This window comes from Pseudophryne corroboree, chromosome 4 (assembly GCF_028390025.1).
Source record: "Pseudophryne corroboree isolate aPseCor3 chromosome 4, aPseCor3.hap2, whole genome shotgun sequence".
In the NCBI taxonomy this organism is placed as follows: Eukaryota; Metazoa; Chordata; class Amphibia; order Anura; family Myobatrachidae; genus Pseudophryne; species Pseudophryne corroboree.
Genome location: NC_086447.1, coordinates 222,898,731 through 222,920,867, shown reverse-complemented (window position 1 = coordinate 222,920,867; position 22,137 = coordinate 222,898,731). Strand labels below are relative to the sequence as shown.

At 41.1% G+C, this 22,137-nt stretch overlaps 1 protein-coding gene across 1 annotated transcript in view; it reads left to right on the top strand.

The window, feature by feature from the left end:
• The window catches only part of CLSTN2 (calsyntenin 2), a 1,340,366-nt gene that overhangs the window by 522,368 nt on the left and 795,861 nt on the right, over positions 1–22,137 (top strand). Inside the window, exon 2 of the mRNA XM_063915936.1 lies at positions 4,465–4,587. Coding sequence (XP_063772006.1) covers positions 4,465–4,587 — 123 coding nt within the window. The remainder of the gene's footprint in view (positions 1–4,464; positions 4,588–22,137) is intronic.

Genomic DNA, 22,137 nt, shown 5'->3' with positions numbered 1-22,137 from the left:
TACATAGGGACTGCACACATGAACAGTGAACTGGAAGCCCAAATAGGCTACACTGCACATGTACCGGCATCTGTGCTTAATTGTAAGAGCAGCTCAGAGACAGCTGGATTGCCATCACCAGGCTCTACTTATCTCCAGGCACCGGTGACGGCTCCAGAGGTGGGGCTGCAGCGCAGTCCAAACGTTCAAATAGGGGAGCCACACCAACTGCCAGTGAGTCAGTTTGGGATGACAGTTGGTGGCAGTTGGTGTGGCTCCCCTATTTGAACTTTTGGACTGTGCTGCAGCCCCACCTCTGAAGCTGCCACTGCCAGACACCACAGCCATTACTCTGACTGCAGTGGTGATAATTCTGCCACTAGGTGCCAGGTATGAGTCATGTTACACTTTGTAGTAAAATAAGATAATTTAAGCAGTTTGTTAATCTTGTGTGTATTGTGTTTGACTATGCTTATGGATAAAAAGAGACAGATGACTTTTACTAGACAGGACAGTAGTAGTGCCAATGGGTCACTTCTACTATCTGGTCTGACATGAGAGATACAGTAGTGGTTTTTCATAGGGAACAACCAATTTATCCACAGTAGTTGTAATATATCAGTTGAAATAAAAATGTAATAATTAGAAAAACTGATCTAACCAAAATGCAGGGTACGGAGCAATTGGTAGCTAGGGAAGATCTGCTGGTCCTTACTTACTAGGTGGTGTGAGTGCAATGCAGTTCATACATAACGTGATTGCTGTGGTCATCAGAATACAATATGGGGAGCAAGTAGCGGGAACAGACAAATTTCAGTGACAGTGTAGAATATCAGAATTACATGTATTTTACACTGCAATGATTACAATGCACTCTAAACTAAACCTAAATAATGAAACAGTAACTTAGAGAAAAGCAAGGCTTTTACCTGATTTGTCTCACGCTATGTTCTTGTTTCATAATCAATGTATGTTTATCTCCCAATCACACAGCATTGAGAACATGTTGGGGCTTTATAAATAAAACATTGTAATATAACTATAGCAAATGTGCTACTAGATTTGCATCAGATATGTTATATTTGGAACAAGGCAATGCATCTCTAGAGAGTAAACACAAATTTGCAAATGAATTGTAGAAAAGGGTAAAAGAGCAGCTAAGGAAAAGGAGAAGTGTGGTTTTCTCTATTACTCATGGCTCAATATGCGTATCAAAAAATATACACGTAGAGTCTCTGTGTGGGCCCATACATACATACATTTTGTTATATCTAATAAAATCAACTGCTGATAAAAAAATTGTCATCACGATTGAATGTAAGGACAGTTGGTCTGAACCCTGACCCTGCCACTTGTGCCAGAGATGCACAGGAGAGAGTATTAGACTAAGACTGTGATAGAGTGTGATTGTGTGGGAGGGGGAGGAGCTGATTGGCTGTTATGGGCAATTTCTCTATTGTCCACTTCTTCACTTTTTCCACTACTTGATACTGTACATCAACCCAACAGACTTGTAGAGTTTAACCCTTTAGATATTGTACTTGCAATGATCCAGAAATAGCCCACACATGTATAAAGCAAAAACAGTTGCTAGGTGCATTAGGAGGACTCACAGGGGAGGAATCAGAAATTCTGGGACCAAACATGAAAGTATAGTACTAGCGTTAGCCATCACTTTACCTTTTACTCATTGTCGGGACACAGGTTCCAGTAAGAGCCCTTGATAAGTTGTCCCAAAAACAAATTCCAAATCACTTCAATATGCAGCAAAAAGACTGATGAGACATTATTCCAGTAAACCTACAGTAGCTCTATGGTGCATTTGTACCAAACCAGGGGACAGGTAATCTAGATAATTACTACACAAAATCTTCAAACGTTTCACAACTGTACATTTAACTACACACAGAGACTCTTTGCTAAAGGTGCCCAGCTTGCTAAGATCATATTTTGCTGCCAAAATTGGACTATATACACCACTTATCATGAAGAGATTGTTTTGCCTTTGTAATATGATGACACTTCTTTTTCCTGGAATCTAACGTATACGTGAAGTGTTTGGCATTTGCCAGCTGAAATAAATGCCACTATGTAATAATTTAGTATTATTCCTGTTATTTCAGTCTGTAGGCATGCTAGTTTAGTCTTTATATTATGTTATTGGTTTTTTCGCTGAACAGTTATAATGTCCTCCTCAAAAAGAGCTTCTTCAAATCTCTCTAGATTTCAGCAGAATAAAGGACAGAATAAAAATGAAAACATTCATGTACATCTTGAGTTTCACTTCTGAGATCGATGTGCAAGTAAATATGGCTCAATCTCTGGCTCTGGGAAAGAAACACAAGGAATAAACACTATTCCTTTCTTATTAAAGACCGTCAGTTCTCTGCCAGTGATATACAATTTGATTAACCTTACAGTCAAACCTAGTGAGCTTTCTACCCTAAGGTGCAGAAGATTTTAGGTTGTGTGGTTGAAAAAAGACTTCTACCATAATCTATCAGTTGCTTAAGGCCCAGGATCTAATGCAGTATACAGTAGCCACTTTTACAGCCAAGTTGAAAGAAAATGGTGATTGGAAATTGGGAGATATCACCACGAAAATGTCCTTTTTTTGGTTAAAACACAGATTGCTGATATAGCTATGGCCACCATAATTTTCAGTCAGTTTTAGTATTTCATTAAATCCATCTCCCTAGCTGGATGTTTAAAACTAAATAAACCTGAAGCAAGCAGTGTTTTTAGATGGTAGGAAACAAATGCAATAAAATAGTTTGTGTGCACTGGTAAAGCAATAACATGTATTTTATGGACTGAGTTGCTGATGACAAGTGGCCTTGAAAACCAGTTAGTTAGTACTCGTATATAATAAAAAGCAAACGCTGCTTCTCACCTCTGTTATGTGCACCAGCTGCCACTAGATGGAGCCTGAGGGGCCAAATGTTGTGTGTGCTGAAAGATGTCACAGGTAAAAGTGATACTGCAGGGAGATGTTACAAAATAATACTGATCTGACTGTTTCACACTTGCTGCATAGAGAGAGAGGGTAGGTAGAGAGAGAGTGGAGATAGCGGTAGATAGGGACAGGGGGTAGAGAATGGGGTAGGGGCAGATCGGGACTAGGGGAGAAAGAGAGAGGGCGGGAGGGTTGGTGCAGATAGGGACTGGTGAGAGAGAAAGGGGTAGGGGCATATAGGGACTGGGGGTAGAGAGAGGGGTTGGGGTAGATAGGGACTGGGGAGAGTGGACTGGAAGGCAGATAGGGACAGTGAGAGATGCAGTTTTTTTATATATACTAGTATTACATATGTTCTTGCTCACTTTTTAATTTTTGTGCCTTCCTGAAGCGCCAGGTGTAGCATTTTTTATAGATGACCTCAGTTTGGGAGGTTAGACACACCTCCAGCTACATTGGCTGTATCAGGAATCAGGCTTTCCAAAGTTTCCTTCTCTGTACAGGTATTAGCTCCGCAGGGTTACATTTCCTTTAGACACTTTTTAATTTTGTTGGTCGTTCATGTAATTTATTGATTCTAAATGATTTATTGATGATGATAATAATAAGTATTATTCTTATTATTTTTATATTATTATTATCTTCCTACATAATAAAAGGCTAACATTGCTCCTAGCTGCTATGGGGGAATTCAAGTATTTTGGGCGCTGGTGGCCACTAGATGGTGCCTGGTGGAGTGTTGCTCCATTTGGGCGCGTACAGCCGCCAGCACTGACATTTCTACTCACAGTCCCTGACCTGCTGAGCAGAAATTACTAAAAAGTGACCCATTTCTGTATTCTGGAACTTTTAGTTTCTTGCTACTACTTTTCTAAATAATATGGTGTGCCCTGATATTTAGGAGGATAGGAGATGATTGTATAAAGGTCTGCAAATCATTGTGTATTAATAAAATGTTCTATTTTTAACTCATTCTATATCAGTTTAGTTATTCTGTTATTTAATTAACATTAGTTTATGAGGAAATGTTAGCACGATCAAACTAATTGGATTTCTTTTAAATGAACAAGGGCGATCAGAGTAAGCTGAAGGAGCACAGTGATGCATAAAATATTAATAAGGGGTCTATCTACTAAGCCTTGGAGAGAGATAAAGTACCAACCAACCAGCTCCTGCCATTACAAATATCTTGTTATACATTACAAACTGTATCCTGTAACTAGTTAATGTTCTTCCCTATGTGATTTTTACTGTAACTACTGTATATCTATTGTAAGCGTCTTTTTTTTTGTTATTAATATTATTTGTTCTATCTTGCTTCAATAAAAACAGATTGGAAAACAAAAAGTACTAAATCAATATTAAGAGAGCACTAAAATGCTGGACGTGGACAAGTATATCCCGTTAGCAGTTAATGTGTTATCCATGATTACCTGCCATCCATAACATCCATGAACAGATGTCTGAGTAGTGATATTGATGCGATGTGGAAAGTATTCACAAGGTTTATCTATTTCCATTTGTTTCAGTGAATAAGCACAAGCCATGGATTGAGACCTCATATCACGGAGTCATCACCGAAAATAATGACACCGTCATTCTGGACCCCCCTCTGGTTGCATTGGACAAGGATGCCCCAGTGCCTTTTGCTGGTAGGACATTGTTTTGCCTGTTGTATGTTCTTGCACACTTGGTTGCCAGTATATTTTGATGGTTACCTATACAGTATTTTCACCTAATTAAGAAGTTCAAGATAACGAAGTAATTTTGAGTGATCACGCTATGCATTAATTTGTACATTATACAGATGGTTTTTGTGGCTTGTGGAAATTTCCTCAGTGTCATATCAAGAGTTAAGCTAAGTGAATTCTGCATGTTTAAATCAAATGGATCTAAACATTGGCCCTCATTCCGAGTTGTTCGCTCGTTGACGATTTTCGCTATGCTGCGATTTGTTGCTAATTGTACATGCGCAAGGCACGCAGGGCACATGTGCTTAGGTATTTAACTAAAAACTTAGCAGATTTGCTGTGGATCCTGCGGCGCTTTTCAGTCGCTCTGCTGATCGTGAATGATTGACAGGAAAGGGGTGTTTCTGGGAGGTAACTGAGCGTTTTCAGCGAGTGTGCCAAAAAACGCAGGCGTTTCAGGGAAAAATGCGGGAGTGTCTGGAGAAACGTGGGAGTTGTTGGCCGAAAGCAGGGCGTGTTTGTGACGTCAAACCAGGAACTAAACGGACTGAGCTGATCGCAATCTAGGAGTAGGTCTGGAGCTACTCAGAAACTGCAAAGAATTATTTAGTAGCAGTTCTGCTAATCTTTCGTTCGCAATTCTGCTAAGCTAAGATACACTCCCAGAGGGCAGCGGACTAGCATGTGCAATGCTGCTAAAAGCAGCTAGCGAGCGAACAACTCGGAATGAGGGCCTATGTGTCAATTTCCCAGTCTTTATGAGCAAATTATTGATTGTTGATTGTCATTTGCTTCCATACAATACCAGATTTTCATTCACACCAGCCAACTATGTGGATGGAAGAACAGATAATCTTCATGTTAAACAGAAACAAAACACTGATGTCTAAAAGTTTTTTTCATTGAGACTTTTTGTTTTATTAGTAGAAGTCCACTTTACACATGTGTTTTATTGGTATGCCGTCAATATACTGGCTAATGGGATCCCAGCGTTCAGGAGACCAACGCCGGAATCCCGACAGCCAATGAAATACCGACAACCGGAATCCCAACATTCGCTCAGTATTTCCATTCGGTATTCCCACTTGGTCACCACAAACTGAGTGGGAATAGAACCTGTGGTGAGCGGAGCAAGCCACCAGGCCCGATGTGTGGTGAGCGCAGCCAGGATTCCAGCAGAGGGGATGTCGCTGTCGGTATAGTTACAGCCGGCATCTTGTCTGCTGGGATATCATATGTATCCCGTTTTATTTTTTCTTATATTGCACATCTTATTCACCCATTAAATGGTTGTACACTATATATTTTCCTTTCTCTTTGTTTTATAAATACACAATTTGGAAGTGGAACCCCCTAAGACAAAGACTCCAGACAAATATCTTTGGGGTAAATTCGTTCATAGAATGTGGCAAAAGAAGTACATTTAAAGATCTAAGAATATTATTGGAGAGACTGTGAGGTTGTTTAAATGGGATGCTGGTGTCGGTCATGTGACCACTGGCATCCCGACCACCTGAATCCTATACCACACCCGTTTAAACTGAACATGCACTTTATATGATCAGTGGTTTCTTTTAAGGAGTTTCCAATTTACTGATGTTTTAAAGAAACATATTTAGAGTACACCTATATGAGTTCCTTTTATGCTGCTATATAGATAATCCTAAGGTGTACTCTATGGCCGTCTTAAATGTGGATGAGTTTTTCCGCAACCATCTTTAGGATTACATTTGGCATATTTCATTAGTCTCGTACTACTTGATATACTATAATAAAATAAAACACATTGTAATGGAAGGTTGCCATGTAAAATAAGTCAACAAAGTTATGCCTGAAGAATCTCTCAGTAAATAAATCTCCAAAACGGAGATTATTATAAAAACTATCAGGTATATTCAATTGAGGTCGGATCCATTCCGACATGCATTTGTCGGAATGGATCCGACAAGGGCTATTCAATTCTCATCTCAATTCGACTTTAAAAAAGTCAAATTGAGATGAGGGACCGGAGAGGGGGGAGAGCCGCAAGCAGACGGGGGACAGCCGTGGGGCAGACGGGGGACAGCAGCGCTGCAGGAGGATGTGGCACAGCCGCCAGACCTCACGGCAACATCCACCCGGCTCCAGCAAGCGGGACCTCACTTGCTGGAGCCGGGTGGACGCTGCTGTGAGCGGCAGCTGTGACACATCCCCCTGCAGCGCTGTGCTGTAACGCTGCTGTCCCCCGTCTGCCCGCGGCTCTCCCCCATCTTCTCCTCTCAGGTCCCTCATCTCAGTTTGACTTTTTTTTAAATCGAACTGAGATGGGCAGAAACGGGGCCAAAACTTGTCGAATTTGGCCCCATTTCCCTCAGAAGTACGTACTATTCAACAAGTCGAATTCCCCGACTTGTCGAATAAAAATGCTGGGGTCTGAATAGGTTGGAAGCCCTTCCGACCTGAAAAAGTCGAAAACTGCAATCTTTTCGACAAGACGGCAGTTTCAACTTTAATTGAATATACCCGTATAAGGTTTATCGATTGTTTTTTACATGTGAAATTGATAGTTTCAATTTTTAAAATATAATCTATTGTATACGTGGTTTTCTAGTTGTCCCTGTTCATGTCTATTAGCCACTTGCTAGAACTAAGTAAAAACAACAGTTGGGTGTCTCAGCAAAATTTCTTAATATTACATCTCTGATTTAGAGCAACAGGAGGCCATTGCCAATTTAAATGATCTTGTTTCTATGGCATTATATGTATAGAAGTATATTTTGAATATAGACTGTGGGAATATCACAGGAGAATTTAGTACATCTCTTTTGCGGTTACTTTAAGGTACTTAAAAATTATATTGTGATTAAAAATGCCACACTAGCTTTTTTTATTTTATTATGACTACAGTTTTGAGAATTTAACAATTGATTTAGGATAACTAAAATCAAAATAATATTTGGATTATCTAAATTTGACTTTTGTTTGATTACATTTTTCACTTGTTTTTATGTTTGCATTTTTTTGTTTTCAGTTAAAGTGATAATAAGTGTTCTTTGCATCAACTGCTATATAAATACCACATAAAGTAGTATTTCTATAACTCATGTTTCAATAATAAGATATTTGATCAAATACAGATTAGTATACATATGTTATATTTTATTATTATATACGGTTTGAATCCCAATTGTAACTACTCATTGCTCCCTAAGACTTTCCTCTGGCAATGAGCTACAGTATGATATGTGTTTTTGTAAGGAAAGAGGTCTGTAAACCAGGGAAGAAATGAATGGCACTTATTCATAAAGTCTTTGTCTATTGGCTCAGTCCTAATTGGTTGGCTCAGGGCAGTCTGCAGTACATTGGGGCAGATGTATTAAGCCTGGAGAAGGCATAAGGAAGTCATAAAGCAGTGATAAGTGCAAGGTGATAAACACAGCAGCCAGTCAGCTCCAATATGTAAATTAACAGTTAGGAGCTGATTGGCTGGTGCGTTTATCACCTTGCACTTATCACTGGTTTATCACTTCCTTATGCCGTTTTCAGGCTCAATACATCTGTTCCATTGTTTCTTACATGGACCACCATGGTCAAACATCACTAGGGCTTGGGCAGTTTTCAAGTGCTTATTGAAATGTATAGCAGACACTTGGTTTAGGTCAAATTAAAGAGCACATGTTGCTGTATTGTTGGGTTTCTTCTACTCCTGAGTGTTCATGAGCTACAGAATATGTCATTTCTGTCTCCCGATGGACTCCCTGGAGAATTAGGTGGCTACTGAAGGACTGTGATGGTCGGCATGTCTCCTTCCCTCATTCAGGTGCCTGCAGATCTTGTTCATCTACATGCCTGATTTAGAGGTGGATGCAATGCCAATGTTTGTGCATCGAGCAGTGTTTTGTACTGTGCATGCGCACGATTGATTAGAATTGCTGGACACAGTGAGGATATTTTAACACAGCGAGTAACAGGTACTGTAGTGACTGTTTGTGGGAATTAATAGTGGGGGGCTTCAAATTTTTTTCACTGGCATGTCTGAGCCTATGACTGTGAATTTGTACACAGTTGAAAGGTTCCAGCGGCTTACTTGTCACTGACATTGTGAGCAGTTTATATGAAATGAAAGAGAGCAATTTCTTGTGAAACATGTATCAAACTGAAGAAGTACCAAGGGATACCTGCAGCAATTTAGATGATGTGGTACCAGATACTATAGAGTATATACCTCTTTGTACTAAGGAATATATATGTATTAAATTAAATGAAGTTTTCCTAGGTGATTACTGTACCAAATTAAATAACTTGGTGATATATGTACTAAATCATGTCAATTAATATTGGGGATATTTCCTACACAAAAGTGATATCAGTAGACATTTTTATCAAATTAATAATAAAAGAAGAAGATGAAGAAGAAGAATAATAACATTATAATGACAAAATAAGTTTTACCATTGTTAGATATGTACTGGCATGTATGTGCCCTCATGGAACATCTGATAAATAGAGAAAATGCAGGTGCACACTCTAAACACTAAGAACACTGGCAGTCAGACCATTTAGAATAAACTCTGCAATTTAACATGGAGTTAAATTGAGATTCTCAGCATAATTTTTGGGCAAACAATATGGGTGCACCTAACACAGCCTAACATTCCTAAAATTTAAGTCCAAAACAAGGGACCCCCTGGACCAGCACAACCCAACTGCCCCAAGACATTACACTAGTGAGAAGTAGTAGTTTTAGTCTTAAAAGGTGTCACATTAATAAGAAGTAGCAGCTCAATAGTAAAAATGTTAAATACAGTAGGTGAGACATATTAATTAGGGTGTTAAAAAGTCTTACATTAGTGAAGCAGCCTGGCCAAATCAACCCAGGGGGCCCTACGCCCTGAACCCATTCTTAATACTGCCCCCCACTTCCAGCATCTAATAAATGCATTATTTTCTTTGTAGCTTTCTTCTGCGCTCTTTAGCCGTTTATTTAAATAGAAAATTGTTAATTTCTAACAATAATAATTAATTAGAGAGATAATTTATGAGGAGAGACTCAGAAAATGTCCGTCTGTTTTTGGAGGATTTCCCACAAAATGAGTTTAAAACATATGTCCCATAATCTTAAATGGACAAATTTAGATTATATCCTGCGCCTATAAACCTGACAGCAGCGCTACCAGTTGTCAGCACTGTGCCCGACTATAGAGTGACTGTTCAATTACCTAATGCTGTTGTAGGTGTTTTTACAGGATTTGGCCCTCCTTTATTTACAAGATTGAAACTCAGGGATATCATGTACATAATCCAATAATAACATGTCTTCCTGACACCATTTCTAGATGAGGTTCAACAAACATACTGGAGTCCCAGCTTAGCCTATCTACTTCATTACAATAGCCAGATTGTCTGTGCAGTCTGCAACAACAGCATTGTCGCTGGAAGGCCAGAAGTCCTACCAATGCTCTGACAGTGGATATTCTATTTTACCTCTCCTGCTGCAGCTTTGACAGCATTCGTATTAAAAGAACTTGTTTTGCACTCAGCACATTTTGGAATCTATCTGCAAAAATACACGCCAGCTGTTAACCTCCTAAAATGGCATAATGTGACGCCTGCTCTTTCAGCCTGCGCAACCAGGGCACTAATGCAGATGGGTTATGGTAATGGACTTCAGGATACATTTGTTTTTTAACTGATTGTTATACGTGTAATGGATGAAAGAGAAAAGAAAGCTGTGTTGTTAATTGAAATGAAGTTCTTTTGTTGAGAATGAGGATTTCAAATATTAAACTTTTAATCATTGCACTTTTAACCTCCCATCTGTTGGAGAGATGGGATATTTGTGAAATGAAAATGTTTTGTGTAGCTGTGGAACTCTCCACTACATATACACACATATGTACACTGAAAAAAAAATGAGTACAAATAACCTCTCTCCCCCCAAAAAATAATCTCTACCAACTGGGAAAGAGGGGCTTATTCACCAGAGGATGGTCACGATGTGATCTGTTTATATATATATATATATATATATATATACAGTGGTCGAAGTGGAAATTTTGAAGTGGGGGTATGCAAAAGTCAAGGATGTAATTATGCGCGCGCCTTCGGCGCACTCCAGAAAAGGGGGCGTGGCCACCCAAAAAGGGGGCATGGTCACCCAATAGGGGGCGTGTCCCATGTAGTAGAACCCCTTATACTATCTAGTACTGGTGCCCTTTCACATTATAGCACACTGAATGAGCCGAAATTCACCTTGTAGCACACTGAATGAGCCGAAATTCACCTTGTAGCACACTGAATGAGCCGAAATTCACCTTGTAGCACAATGAATGAGCCGAAATCCACCTTGTAGCACACTGAATGAGCCGAAATTCACATTGTAGCACACTGAATGAGCCGAAATTCACCTTGTAACACACTGAATGAGCCGAAATTCACCTTGTAGCACACTGAATGGGCCGAAATTCACATTGTAGCACACTGAATGAGCCGAAATTCACCTTGTAGCACACTGAATGGGCCGAAATTCACCTTGTAGCACACTGAATAAGCCGAAATTCACCTTGTAGCACACTGAATGAGCCGAAATTCACATTGTAGCACACTGAATGAGCCAAAATTCACATTGTAGCACACTGAATGAGCTAAAATTGTGACAGCAGGGACAGCCAGAGTGACGACAGGGAGAGAGAGACAGTGACGACAGGGAGAGAGAGACAGTGACGACAGGGAGAGAGAGACAGTGACGACAGGGAGACAGAGACAGTGACGACAGGGAGAGTGACGACAGGGGGAGAGACAGGGGGAGAGAGTGACGACAGGGAGAGAGTGACGACAGGGAGAGAGTGACGACAGGGACAACAGGGAGAGTGACGAGAGTGACGACAGGGGGGGAGAGAGTGATGACAGTGAGAGTGACGACAGTGAGTGACGAGAGTGACGACAGGGAGAGTGACGACAGGGATAGAGAGTGACGACAGAGAGAGATAGTGACAACAAAGAGAGAGAGACGGGGAGAGAGAGAGACGGGGAGAGAGAGACGACAGTGACGACAGGGAGAGAGTGACGACAAGCAGAGAGTGACGACAGGGAGAGAGTGACGACAGGGAGAGAGACGACAGTGACGACAGGGAGAGAGAGACGACAGGGAGAGAGACGACAGGGAGAGAGAGTGACGACAGGGAGAGAGAGTGACGACAGGGAGAGAGAGTGACAACAGGGAGAGAGAGACGACAGGGAGGGAGTGACGACAGTGATGACAGGGAGAGAGAGACGACAGTGACGACAGGGAGAGAGAGACGACAGTGACGACAGGGAGAGAGAGACGACAGTGACGACAGGGATAGAGTGACGACAGCGATAGAGTGACGACAGCGATAGAGTGACGACAGCGATAGAGTGACGACAGAGAGAGTGACGACAGAGAGAGTGACGACAGGTAGAGTGACGACAGGGAGAGACAGTGACGACATAGAGAGACAGTGACGACAGAGAGAGACAGTGACGACAGAAGGAGAGAGACGGGGGAGAGAGTGACGACAGGGAGAGAGTGACGACAGAGGGAGAGTGACGACAGGGAGAGTGACGACAGTAACAACAGGGAGAGTGACGACAGGGAGAGTGACGACAGGGAGAGTGACGACTGTGATGACAGGGAGAGTGACGACAGGGAGGGTGACGACAGGGACAGTGACAGTGATGACAGGAACAGCAGGGAGAGAGGTGACAGCAGGGGAACATTACCTTATTTGTTGCTGGCAGCAGTGATTTGGCGCCGGGCGGCTGGTGAGCGGGGCCGGCGGCCGTCTGGTGAGTGGGGCCGGCGGCTGGCTGGTGAGCGGGAGCAGCGGGCGGATGGTGAGCGGCGTGCGCGGGCGGCTGGCAGCGGTGAGCGGCTGTGAGCTAATACAGCGCTCTACATAGCCGCCGGCAACCGCGCAGGGACGGGGAGCACCATATGCAGCATGATGGCCACTTCCCTCACCTCCTGCTGCACTTTCTGGGCTCATTTCCGGGTCAGTGGAAGAAGTGGCGGTATACCATACCGCCGTATACCGCCCCACTTCGACCACTGTATAGATATATATATATAGAGAGAGAGAGAGAGAGAGGGGGGGGGGATATGGGTGCGGCGACCCGTGGTGTTCAAAAATATATATATACACTTAGAGAGTGCAAAATACAAGAGCCGATAATACTATAAATAGACAATTTAATTCACAGAAGAATATAGAATATAAAAAATATATCAATAAAAATAAAAATAAATATTATTTAAAAAGAAAATCAGAATGGCAAAGTGCAGGAGGTCAGACTAATCTTAGTAATAATGGAGGTCAGTAAGGGAACCCAACGCGTTTTGTCCTTTAGGAGTTCATCAAGGGGTGATCTGATGCTGGGACTGGGCTCATATTTATACCCCTCATATGTACTAATTAGTTGTGACATAATTTCCTGTTTGGAAAGTTCTCAATTACTATGGGGGTCAAAAAATAGTGTATAACCCGAGCTACCGTGCCGACAGCGTGGCGAGCACAGTGAACCTGCAAGGAGACTCGTAGCGCTCACCTTGCTTCTGGCATTCTGGCTGGCAGGATGCTACTGTCGGGATACTGACGGCCAGCATCCCACCCGCCTGGATTACATATGTATTCTAGAAGTGCCACTGAATTTGTTTGCTGTACATGACTATTGGTAGTGGTCAAGGAGGGGCACCAGGCGCAGCTATGTGAGTAGTGGAGCGTGGAGCGCTGGCCAAGACGCATTGTGTATATATATATATATATATATATATACATACACATACAGTGAAGAAAAAGGAGGTGGCACTCACTGGACTTGCTGGAAAAACGTTACAGGCAGGTGTCTCGCACCATAATCCAGTCAACGTTTCAGTTTTATTTTTTCAAAACTTTTATTTATATAAATTGAGCTAAGCTACTTACCACTTTGCCTGTCAGTCAGTGTCCCTTCGGTGGCATGCACTTAATATCAATCTTGCCCTTCCATTACAGGTTCTATAATAAAAATAATAATAATAATAATTTGGAAAAAAGATGTGATTTATTTAAGTAATAAATGAGCCTGCATAAGCTTGTGGGGATATAAGTGCCCTGTTTTTTATTGAAGCAGTACTGGGTATAGCTGGTTTGGGTCGGATGTTAAGGGTTGGCAGATGTTAGCTGTCAATCACAGTTTAGCAGTCATTTAGATATTTTTTGAAGTCGGGCCACTTTTCCTAATATTAAGGGTGGCTGAGAAGACTTTTTCTTCTTTCTAGCTTGTGATCCCTCCCACCCACTGGACATGGGGGGTCATTCCGAGTTGTTCGCTCGTTGCCGATTTTCGCTATGCTGCGATTTGTTGCTAACTGCGCATGCGCATGGTATGCAGAGCACATGCGCTAAGTTATTTTACACAAAACTTAGTAGATTTGCTGGTGTTCGAACGACGATATTCAGTCGCACTGCTGATCGGTGAATGATTGACAGGAAATGGGTGTTTCTGGGTGGTAACTGAGCGTTTTCCGGGAGTGTGCTAATAAACGCAGGCTTGTCAGGGAAAAACGCGGGAGTGTCTGGAGAAACGGGGGAGTGGCTGGCCGAACGCAGGGCGTGTTTGTGACGTCAAACCAGGAACTAAACGGACTGAGGTGATCGCAGTCTAGGAGTAGGTCTGGAGCTTCTCAGAAACTGCAAAGAATTATTTAGTAGCAGTTTTGCTAATCTTTCGTTCGCAATTCTGCTAAGCTAAGATACACTCCCAGAGGGCGGCGGCCTAGCGTGTGCAATGCTGCTAAAAGCAGCTAGCGAGCGAACAACTCGGAATGAGGGCCCAGGTTTGGTTTGCATTATAGTAATTATTTAATTTGTTGGAATGCATTTTCATGCTTTTCTCTTCCAGCAGCAGAGGTGCAGGTGACAGAAAGTAGTGCTCCTCAGTGGCTCTATTTAGTGTAACTGAGCTTGACTAGCAATGCCCAGTTGAGAGAGGCGAGTCGGTCACTATCTTAGGGGAGGACCAAGTCTCAATCTCAGGGAAGGACCAGGACTGGGCCAATTAATGGGAGGTGGTACTAACCAAGCCGGTTTGCCTATTGGGTGGATACTCTGCTCCCATTTGTTTATTGAAATATTTATTATCTGGCCTGTGGCTGAGGTAGCACTGCTTTTTCATCACCATACTTAATTTAATTTATTTTTAATTTGGCTAATACATTTGGCTGTGAGCTCCATTTTCGAATTCATGTGGTTGGTTGTATCTTTATTTTAGTTTGGTTAAGTATTGTGGGAATAATAAAACATATGGCTGACTTATACCTCTTTCACATCGCACTAAAAACCCGGTATCGACACGGCATATTGCCGTGTCGAAACGGGTCAGTGTGCAATGTGAAAGGTCCTTTTCAGAATTAGCGGGTCGCCTGACCCGGTAATTCAACCTGGTAAAAAAGAAGGGTTATTACTGGGTTGATTACCGGGTCAGGCGCAGTGTGAATGGGAGCCGTTCCGATGCGACACGGCTCCCATTCACAGCATAGGCAGAGGCGGCGCAGGAGATGAGCTCATCTCCCGGCGCCGCCTCCACCCCCGCCCCTGCTGCGCACTCCGCTGCTATGGCAACCGACCCGGTATATTGCCGGGTCGGAAAGCCAGCAACGGAGCGCAAATGCCGGATCCCACCCGGTAAGTACACGTTTCTCTTACCGGGTAGGATCCGGCATTTGCGATCTGAATGCAGCATTAGAGACCTCAGTCCTCACTATAGCCATCCTATGATGGCGATACTGATCAGAGGATAGTGGCGGCACTTATGGCCTGGCTGCCTTTCTTAAACTGACAAAATCCAGCTATCACAGAATAGGGCTACCTCTTTAGATAAATAGCAAAAAAGACACAATTTTGGTGAGAACAGACATTTTCACCTAATGAAGGGCTTTTCCGGGGATTAATAAATACACCCCTTTACATTTTTTAAAATGCATTTTTTCGAAGAAGCGGGAACTTATACCCTTGTGGAGCCACATTTAGCTCATGAGCCACTGGTCAGTATAAACTGACTGGAGAAGTATGGCATTGCTTGGTGTAAATTCTGCCATGCTGGGTGATCATAGTCTATTTCTCAAATGACAGTAACATTACATATCATTGCTAGATGATGCAGTATAATGAAATGACTTTCATCTGCAAGAAATGTGACATGGCACTAACATAAAAATGAGGATGTTTTCATTGTCAATCATCCTTTAGGAAGATACTTAGGGAGGAATTCCATTTCAATTACATGTGAAGGGGGCGAATCAGCTGTTGCTGCTGCCTTTCAGTGAAAGCAACAGCAGCCCAATCAGTCTCCTTCACTTGGTGAACGCTGGATCCGCCTAAAAGTATCCCCGCCGCTGTAAAGTGCGGCAGTGTCATGCGGATTAACCGGGTGAAACGGCTGGCACTTAATTGAATTCCCTCCATAAGCTCATTTTACTATGGTAAGATTTCACTATGATAAGCATAGAATATAGACTGTTTTTACCCTAAGGGATTCATATAGTACCATGGAGTAAAAGTGATAGACTGCGACTAGCAGACAGGTTGATTTTGCCTTGTACAGTAAATGATTGCCACTTTAAAACATCAGGCAGACTTGCCGGAAGCACTCCGACGCCTTCAAATCATAGGCTATTACAGGTACTCGCATCGATACATTCTGTATTACTTTTGTCACCAATAAATGATTATAAAAAAAGAACTGGAGATTAAACACTATATATATATATATATATATATATATATATATATTGTGGCTATCAAGTTTTCCCCATATACGTTAAGCTTCCTGTCCTTAGATCTAATGAAGGACACTGAAGTCAGCTTCTTTTAGTTGGAAGTGAATGGAAAATAGAGATCAATAGCTTGGATACATAGTAAATAAAAAGATACATGCTTGCAACTGTTCCAAGATGTTAAGTTAATTTGCTGTTTAAGAAAGCTTGAAGTGATAAGTACAGCAGTATAGTGATAGAGGTAAGCTGACAAATTGGTGATTGGAATCTTTGCAATAGAGCAAGCTGGAGGCTCTAATCTCCAAGTAATTATATTTCAATCCTAAAGTACAAACAGATCCTTCATCAATCCTGATAAGTAACCTGAGTGTATAGACAATGCATATTAACAATCAGATCATATCTGTGCTAGTGAGTAAAGCTCATCTTTACTGGAGCGCTTACGTGATGTTTGAGCAATACAAATAAATTAGCTACAGAATTTGCATTTCAAGCTAAAATTGGTCATGCACATGCAGATGTGGTCAGGCAGTTTGGTTATTTATGTACCGCATTCTTAATCAGAACAGGAAGTCCGATTAGCCAATAGCCTCCATTCGTGGTTAAACAGGAAGTTCAGCCTGGTGCTCACTGCACACTGATCTCTCAGCCCAATACACGGTTCTGAGTTAGGGCCTTAGGATTAATATTAGTAGTCATCAAATAGTTCTAAAAAAATGATACAATGAGCACCAACAGAGAATTGTTTTCATGCATATTTAGCAGCAGCACAAAAATGCCAAGGCAGGTTAGCTCAGCTGCCCATGATACTGGCCGGTAGTTGTAAGTGTAAGTGACTTAGCATAGAGCCTAATTGGTTGCCTCACCTGGATCCTCCGTGGGAAGAAGGAAAAATCCTTGCAACTGTTGCCCCAAAATGGCTGCCACACCCTTTGTGGCCTTGCCATGCTCCCTGTATCTCTCTTTTTATTAGGTTCATTGTGTCTGTACCATATTATGTTCATTCTATCTATCTGATAGAAAATATATTTGTATATAAGATTCTTACTGTGCGCAAAAGGAATTATAGTTGAGCAAACAACTAATTACTGGCGGCAGCTGCTAATTCCACTTCTGATGTGATGTTAAAATCTGGTTATTTTTTGCTCGCTAAAAAAGCTTTGTGACACCTTACATAGCAGTTTGGTTTCTTTCTACCAATTACAGTTCATTTTGACTTGACAAGCAAAATAAAATGTAGTTTTAGGCTGTCACACAATTGCAGTTAATTTGTAAGCCATAGTAATGTCATTATGCAGATGTATCAAGCATTGATATTTGTGTTGTAACTAAAATGAATGAATCTGCAGCATATGTGTTTTGAGCAGAGGCAATTGTCAATCGCTTGCAGAAAACAACACTGAGTAACCAAGAGTTACAAGTGATTGACAGTTATCTTAAGCCTGGGTACACACTAAGCAATATATCGTTTGTACAGCCGACGAACAATATATTGTCGCAGCCGTCGGCTCGTGTGCGAACGGCATAATTCACAGACATATTACGTTGGCCCTGCAGTACAACAGATGCCAATGTAACTTGCAGAGATATTGTTACATCTGCCTGTGTGTGCGGGTTACCTAGCGATCGGCCTACTCATATGCAGGCCACAGGAACCAGTGACAGTTACGTCACTACTGGTTCCTGTGGTCAGGCATGTCGGGTAGCGGATTGATAAGTGTGTATGCACATATCGTTTGTGTACTAAATCATTGGTTCAGTCGGCTCGTCTGGTGGCCAGCTGATCCATCTTTTAGGTGTGAGCATAACTCAAACCATAAAAACCACACTGTGTAGTTAAAGTAAGTAAACCCTCTCAGAAGTCTTCACAACAATACTGAGAAGTGCTAGAGCTCATCATGACCCTCCTGGGCTACAGGAGGCTTGGGTTAAGTATCAGAATTAGGACTTTTAGCATCCAGTGGTAACAGTATAATAGAATAGGGGTCACTGGGCTCCATTTCATTATAGTAGGGGACCCAATACCTTCCTGTTATAGAGGAAAATAGGCCATACTGTAACACTTAAGCTGGTTTAAGATTTGGGGATGAGGAATGCTACTCTTTATATTTTTTTAGCATTACAGTATGTGGGCAGCATCTGTGGACTGAGAAGAGGTAACTGCCAATCACTTGTAGTTCTCTATTATTCAGATTGCCTTTTTTTCTTCAGAAAATGATTGATAGTTACCTCCACTCAGACCTTGCAGATGCTGCAGATTTATTAATTTCAAATGAAATTAATTTCAAAATTTAATACCACCGGTATTATCACTAAAATCTGTAGTTTACCATCTCACCATGACTTCACACTGTATATTTGCAATTTTTCAATAGCAAGCTATGGTGCTGTTTTAAAGGTAAATAATTGATTGTCCAATCAAGTTGTAGTTTTCAGAAAAGAAAAAGTGGAGTTTATTACAAAATGTAGTAATATCAGCATAAACTTCAATCCAGAATGCTCCCTGACCATGGTTGGGAAGATGTTTTATACAAAATAATACAATAAATGGAGTTGATAGAGCAAGAGACAACAGTACACATGTACAGATATTATAACAGATTTTATAACAATTTAACAATAGCTTAAAAAAAAGTCAAATTGCACAGTGCATAATTGGATACTGAATCTTGTGATTCTTCCTTTTCGAGTCACTGTAGCTGATGTTCTATCTGTGTGTAGAATGTACCAGTAGCCTGACTGGAAACATACGAAAGTTTGATATATTGGGGGAATTCAATTACGGGAGTAGTCATCTGCCTGGCCGAATCTGTGCAGCAGTAGACACACTTCATGGCAACCCAATCTCACACAAAACTGTTCACAGCCCCATAGGGTAGCAAGCACTTTTGTGCGTATTCGGGACTCAGTTGTGCGGGTGAAGGGTGCGTTATGCAGTGCTATTGTTTGCATTTCATCACCACTGCAACAGCAGTTCGCACCCTTCTCCCGGAATTGAATTCCCCCCATATAAAACTACAGATGGTACACTCCTAGTGCACAAGTCTAGGGAACACACCAATAGTCCCAACAGATAAATTTTCTGCAAGAGGTTTCAATTGCATACAATAGCGCTTACAGTAAATATTAACAACACTACACTTAGGTTCTTTGGGGAAGTTCTGCTATTCAGTCTTAGCAACTGGAGATATGAAAAAAAAAACGGAGAAAACACAAAATCCATCACATAATATAGCTAAGGTATTAGGTTCACAATATTCTGAATGCACAGTGTGGCACACACAGTCAGCCTTATAGGTACAGGGGCCGGACTGGCTCACAGGGGTTCAGGGGAAATCCCCAGTGGGCCCCACTTCCTGGGGCACCAGGGTTCACGGGGTGCCCCCTCAGCAGAGCACTCACAATTATTAAGTGAAAACCAGGCACATCACAAGAATCTATCTCTTGTTAGGACTATCACCATCATATGTGCAGGTTGTTGGGGATGTTCCCTCAGCACAAGTCACAACCTCAGGAGTTTATACAGGAAGATCAGGTGGATGTTGTTCCTAGAGTTTAAATAAATGCCTGGTTTTATTATTATTATTATTATTATTATTATTATTAATAATAATAATAATAATACTAATAATAATAAGAACCTATATATATATGTATATATATATATATATATATATTGCAGAGTACATAAACAAATGAGCAAAACAAGAAAACAGTGACTTACATTTCAAGACAATATAGAAGAAGTACAGGGTACTGTACTGATGGATTTGGTGTCATCGAAGGAGATTGTAGTAGAGGCTAATTTAAGTAAGAAAAGGAAAACCACATGAGGGATGAGGGACCTGCTCATGAGAGCTTACATTCTAAAGGGGAGGGGCACACAGACAGGAGTTTCCTCTTTCTTTAGGTGACCTTCTAACCAAGCTGGACTCCCCCACCAACGCGTTTCGATCCAAAGTGAAGAGGAGACATAGAAAGTTGGAGAATATATGTATTGAAGGCCATTGATTGAAGCTCTGCAATTGCCAACAATGTAGACATGATTGTGTTTCTATGGATCATAACATGCAGTACTTTTTCACTTCAATGGAAATATGTCACAAACTGTATACATTTCTCATCACTTATCATATAAGATGCATCTCTGCTACCATTAAATTACAAACATCTCTATGTTTTGTTTCAAATATTTAGCAGTACTCTAAATAATGTAGGCATGTGCAGAAAAATAACAACTAGTACTAGCAATTTTTTACGCTTGTGCAAGTTTTCCGCTTTCCTTTCCCACATCTAAATCTTGATTAATTGCCAGTAATTCGAACTTCAGAAGATTTTTTTTAACCAAGCTTTTTCTAGGTCACTTAACTGTATGGAAATAATTAGTCCAGCCTTTTCAGAACATTTTAATTTATGGTCTTGAAATTTAGTAGCTGAGATGTGTGAGGATGAAGATTAACACCCAAAAGCCATGAATCTTCCAAATGTTACGCTACAGATAGGAATCTCTAAATTCCAAATACTTTGTATAGCAGCAGACAGTTATTTGAGCCAGATGTATGTCTTGGATTAAGGACTTCCATTAAAGATTTAGTTGCACTGACAGCAGATAGTGCATATGTGGTCTCAAACGTAAGCAGAACAGGGACATATTTGTTAAGATGAGAATAGTCCTTTCTCCAGTGACAATGACTGGATTGGCCAGAGATAGAGGTTCATTCAGGTGCCGTTGTTCTTGCTGCTGCCACTGCTATCTTTTGTTGTATGCAATTGCAACTATATGCTAATATGGGCAGAAGATAAGTTGGGCATAGGGACGCCCACTGCTATCACATCATCTGCTTCCGATGGTGTAAAATACCGAAACATCGGTACCATCATCACAAATCGGGTCATGTTCAATAATATTGAGTGCCTCCGTAGACACGCAGGTTGAGCTGCTCTCCCAGGATGCTGAAAGCTCTCCAGTAGCAAGTAAGATTGCAACTGCTAATTTATGCATGGCCTGAAAACTGTGTCTGAACGGTCATGATACGCCTGCATTTGTCCGACAAACTCCCTGTTACCACCCCCAAAGTCTTCCTGCCACTCACTTTGCAACAAATTCCTCTGTGTGATCGCGATTGGAATTCATTCACTGCTTGGGTGCACTGCGGCTCTGACGCACGCGCAGTAAGAAAACCTCTGCCAATGTGCGTACAATAAACGCATTGCGTCCGCACCTGAATGAGCCTCAGAGGTTGAATTAAAAGTAATCACCAACATTACACATCAATAGGGATCTCCATGCTAAAAGTTCTATCATAGTGCTAAGGAACAAAAAAAAATGCCATATTTAGTTACATAATGTATTTTTTTCTAATATTATTCTTATTATTATTATTATTATTATTATCATTATTATTTATTAATTTATTTATTTTTACAAAAGTAGTTCTTGCAGATCCACTGCACATGTGTGATCCGTCATATGCAGATGCTCCATGCATTGGCCTGACAAGTAGTTAGAGTACTCTTACCGCTGCCAGCCAGCATCGCCAGGGAGCTAAGCATCTCTTTTGTGTACAATATATATATATATATATATATATATATATATATATATATATCACATATGCATTATATAAAATATAAGCGTTAGGAAATGAATGGTACGTACATCTACTTTTAGCTAAAAAATGATATTGCATTGAAAAAATCCAAGCTTTTAAGAGCATTATTATTGCAAACTAATGGCTTCTATTTTCTATAATAAG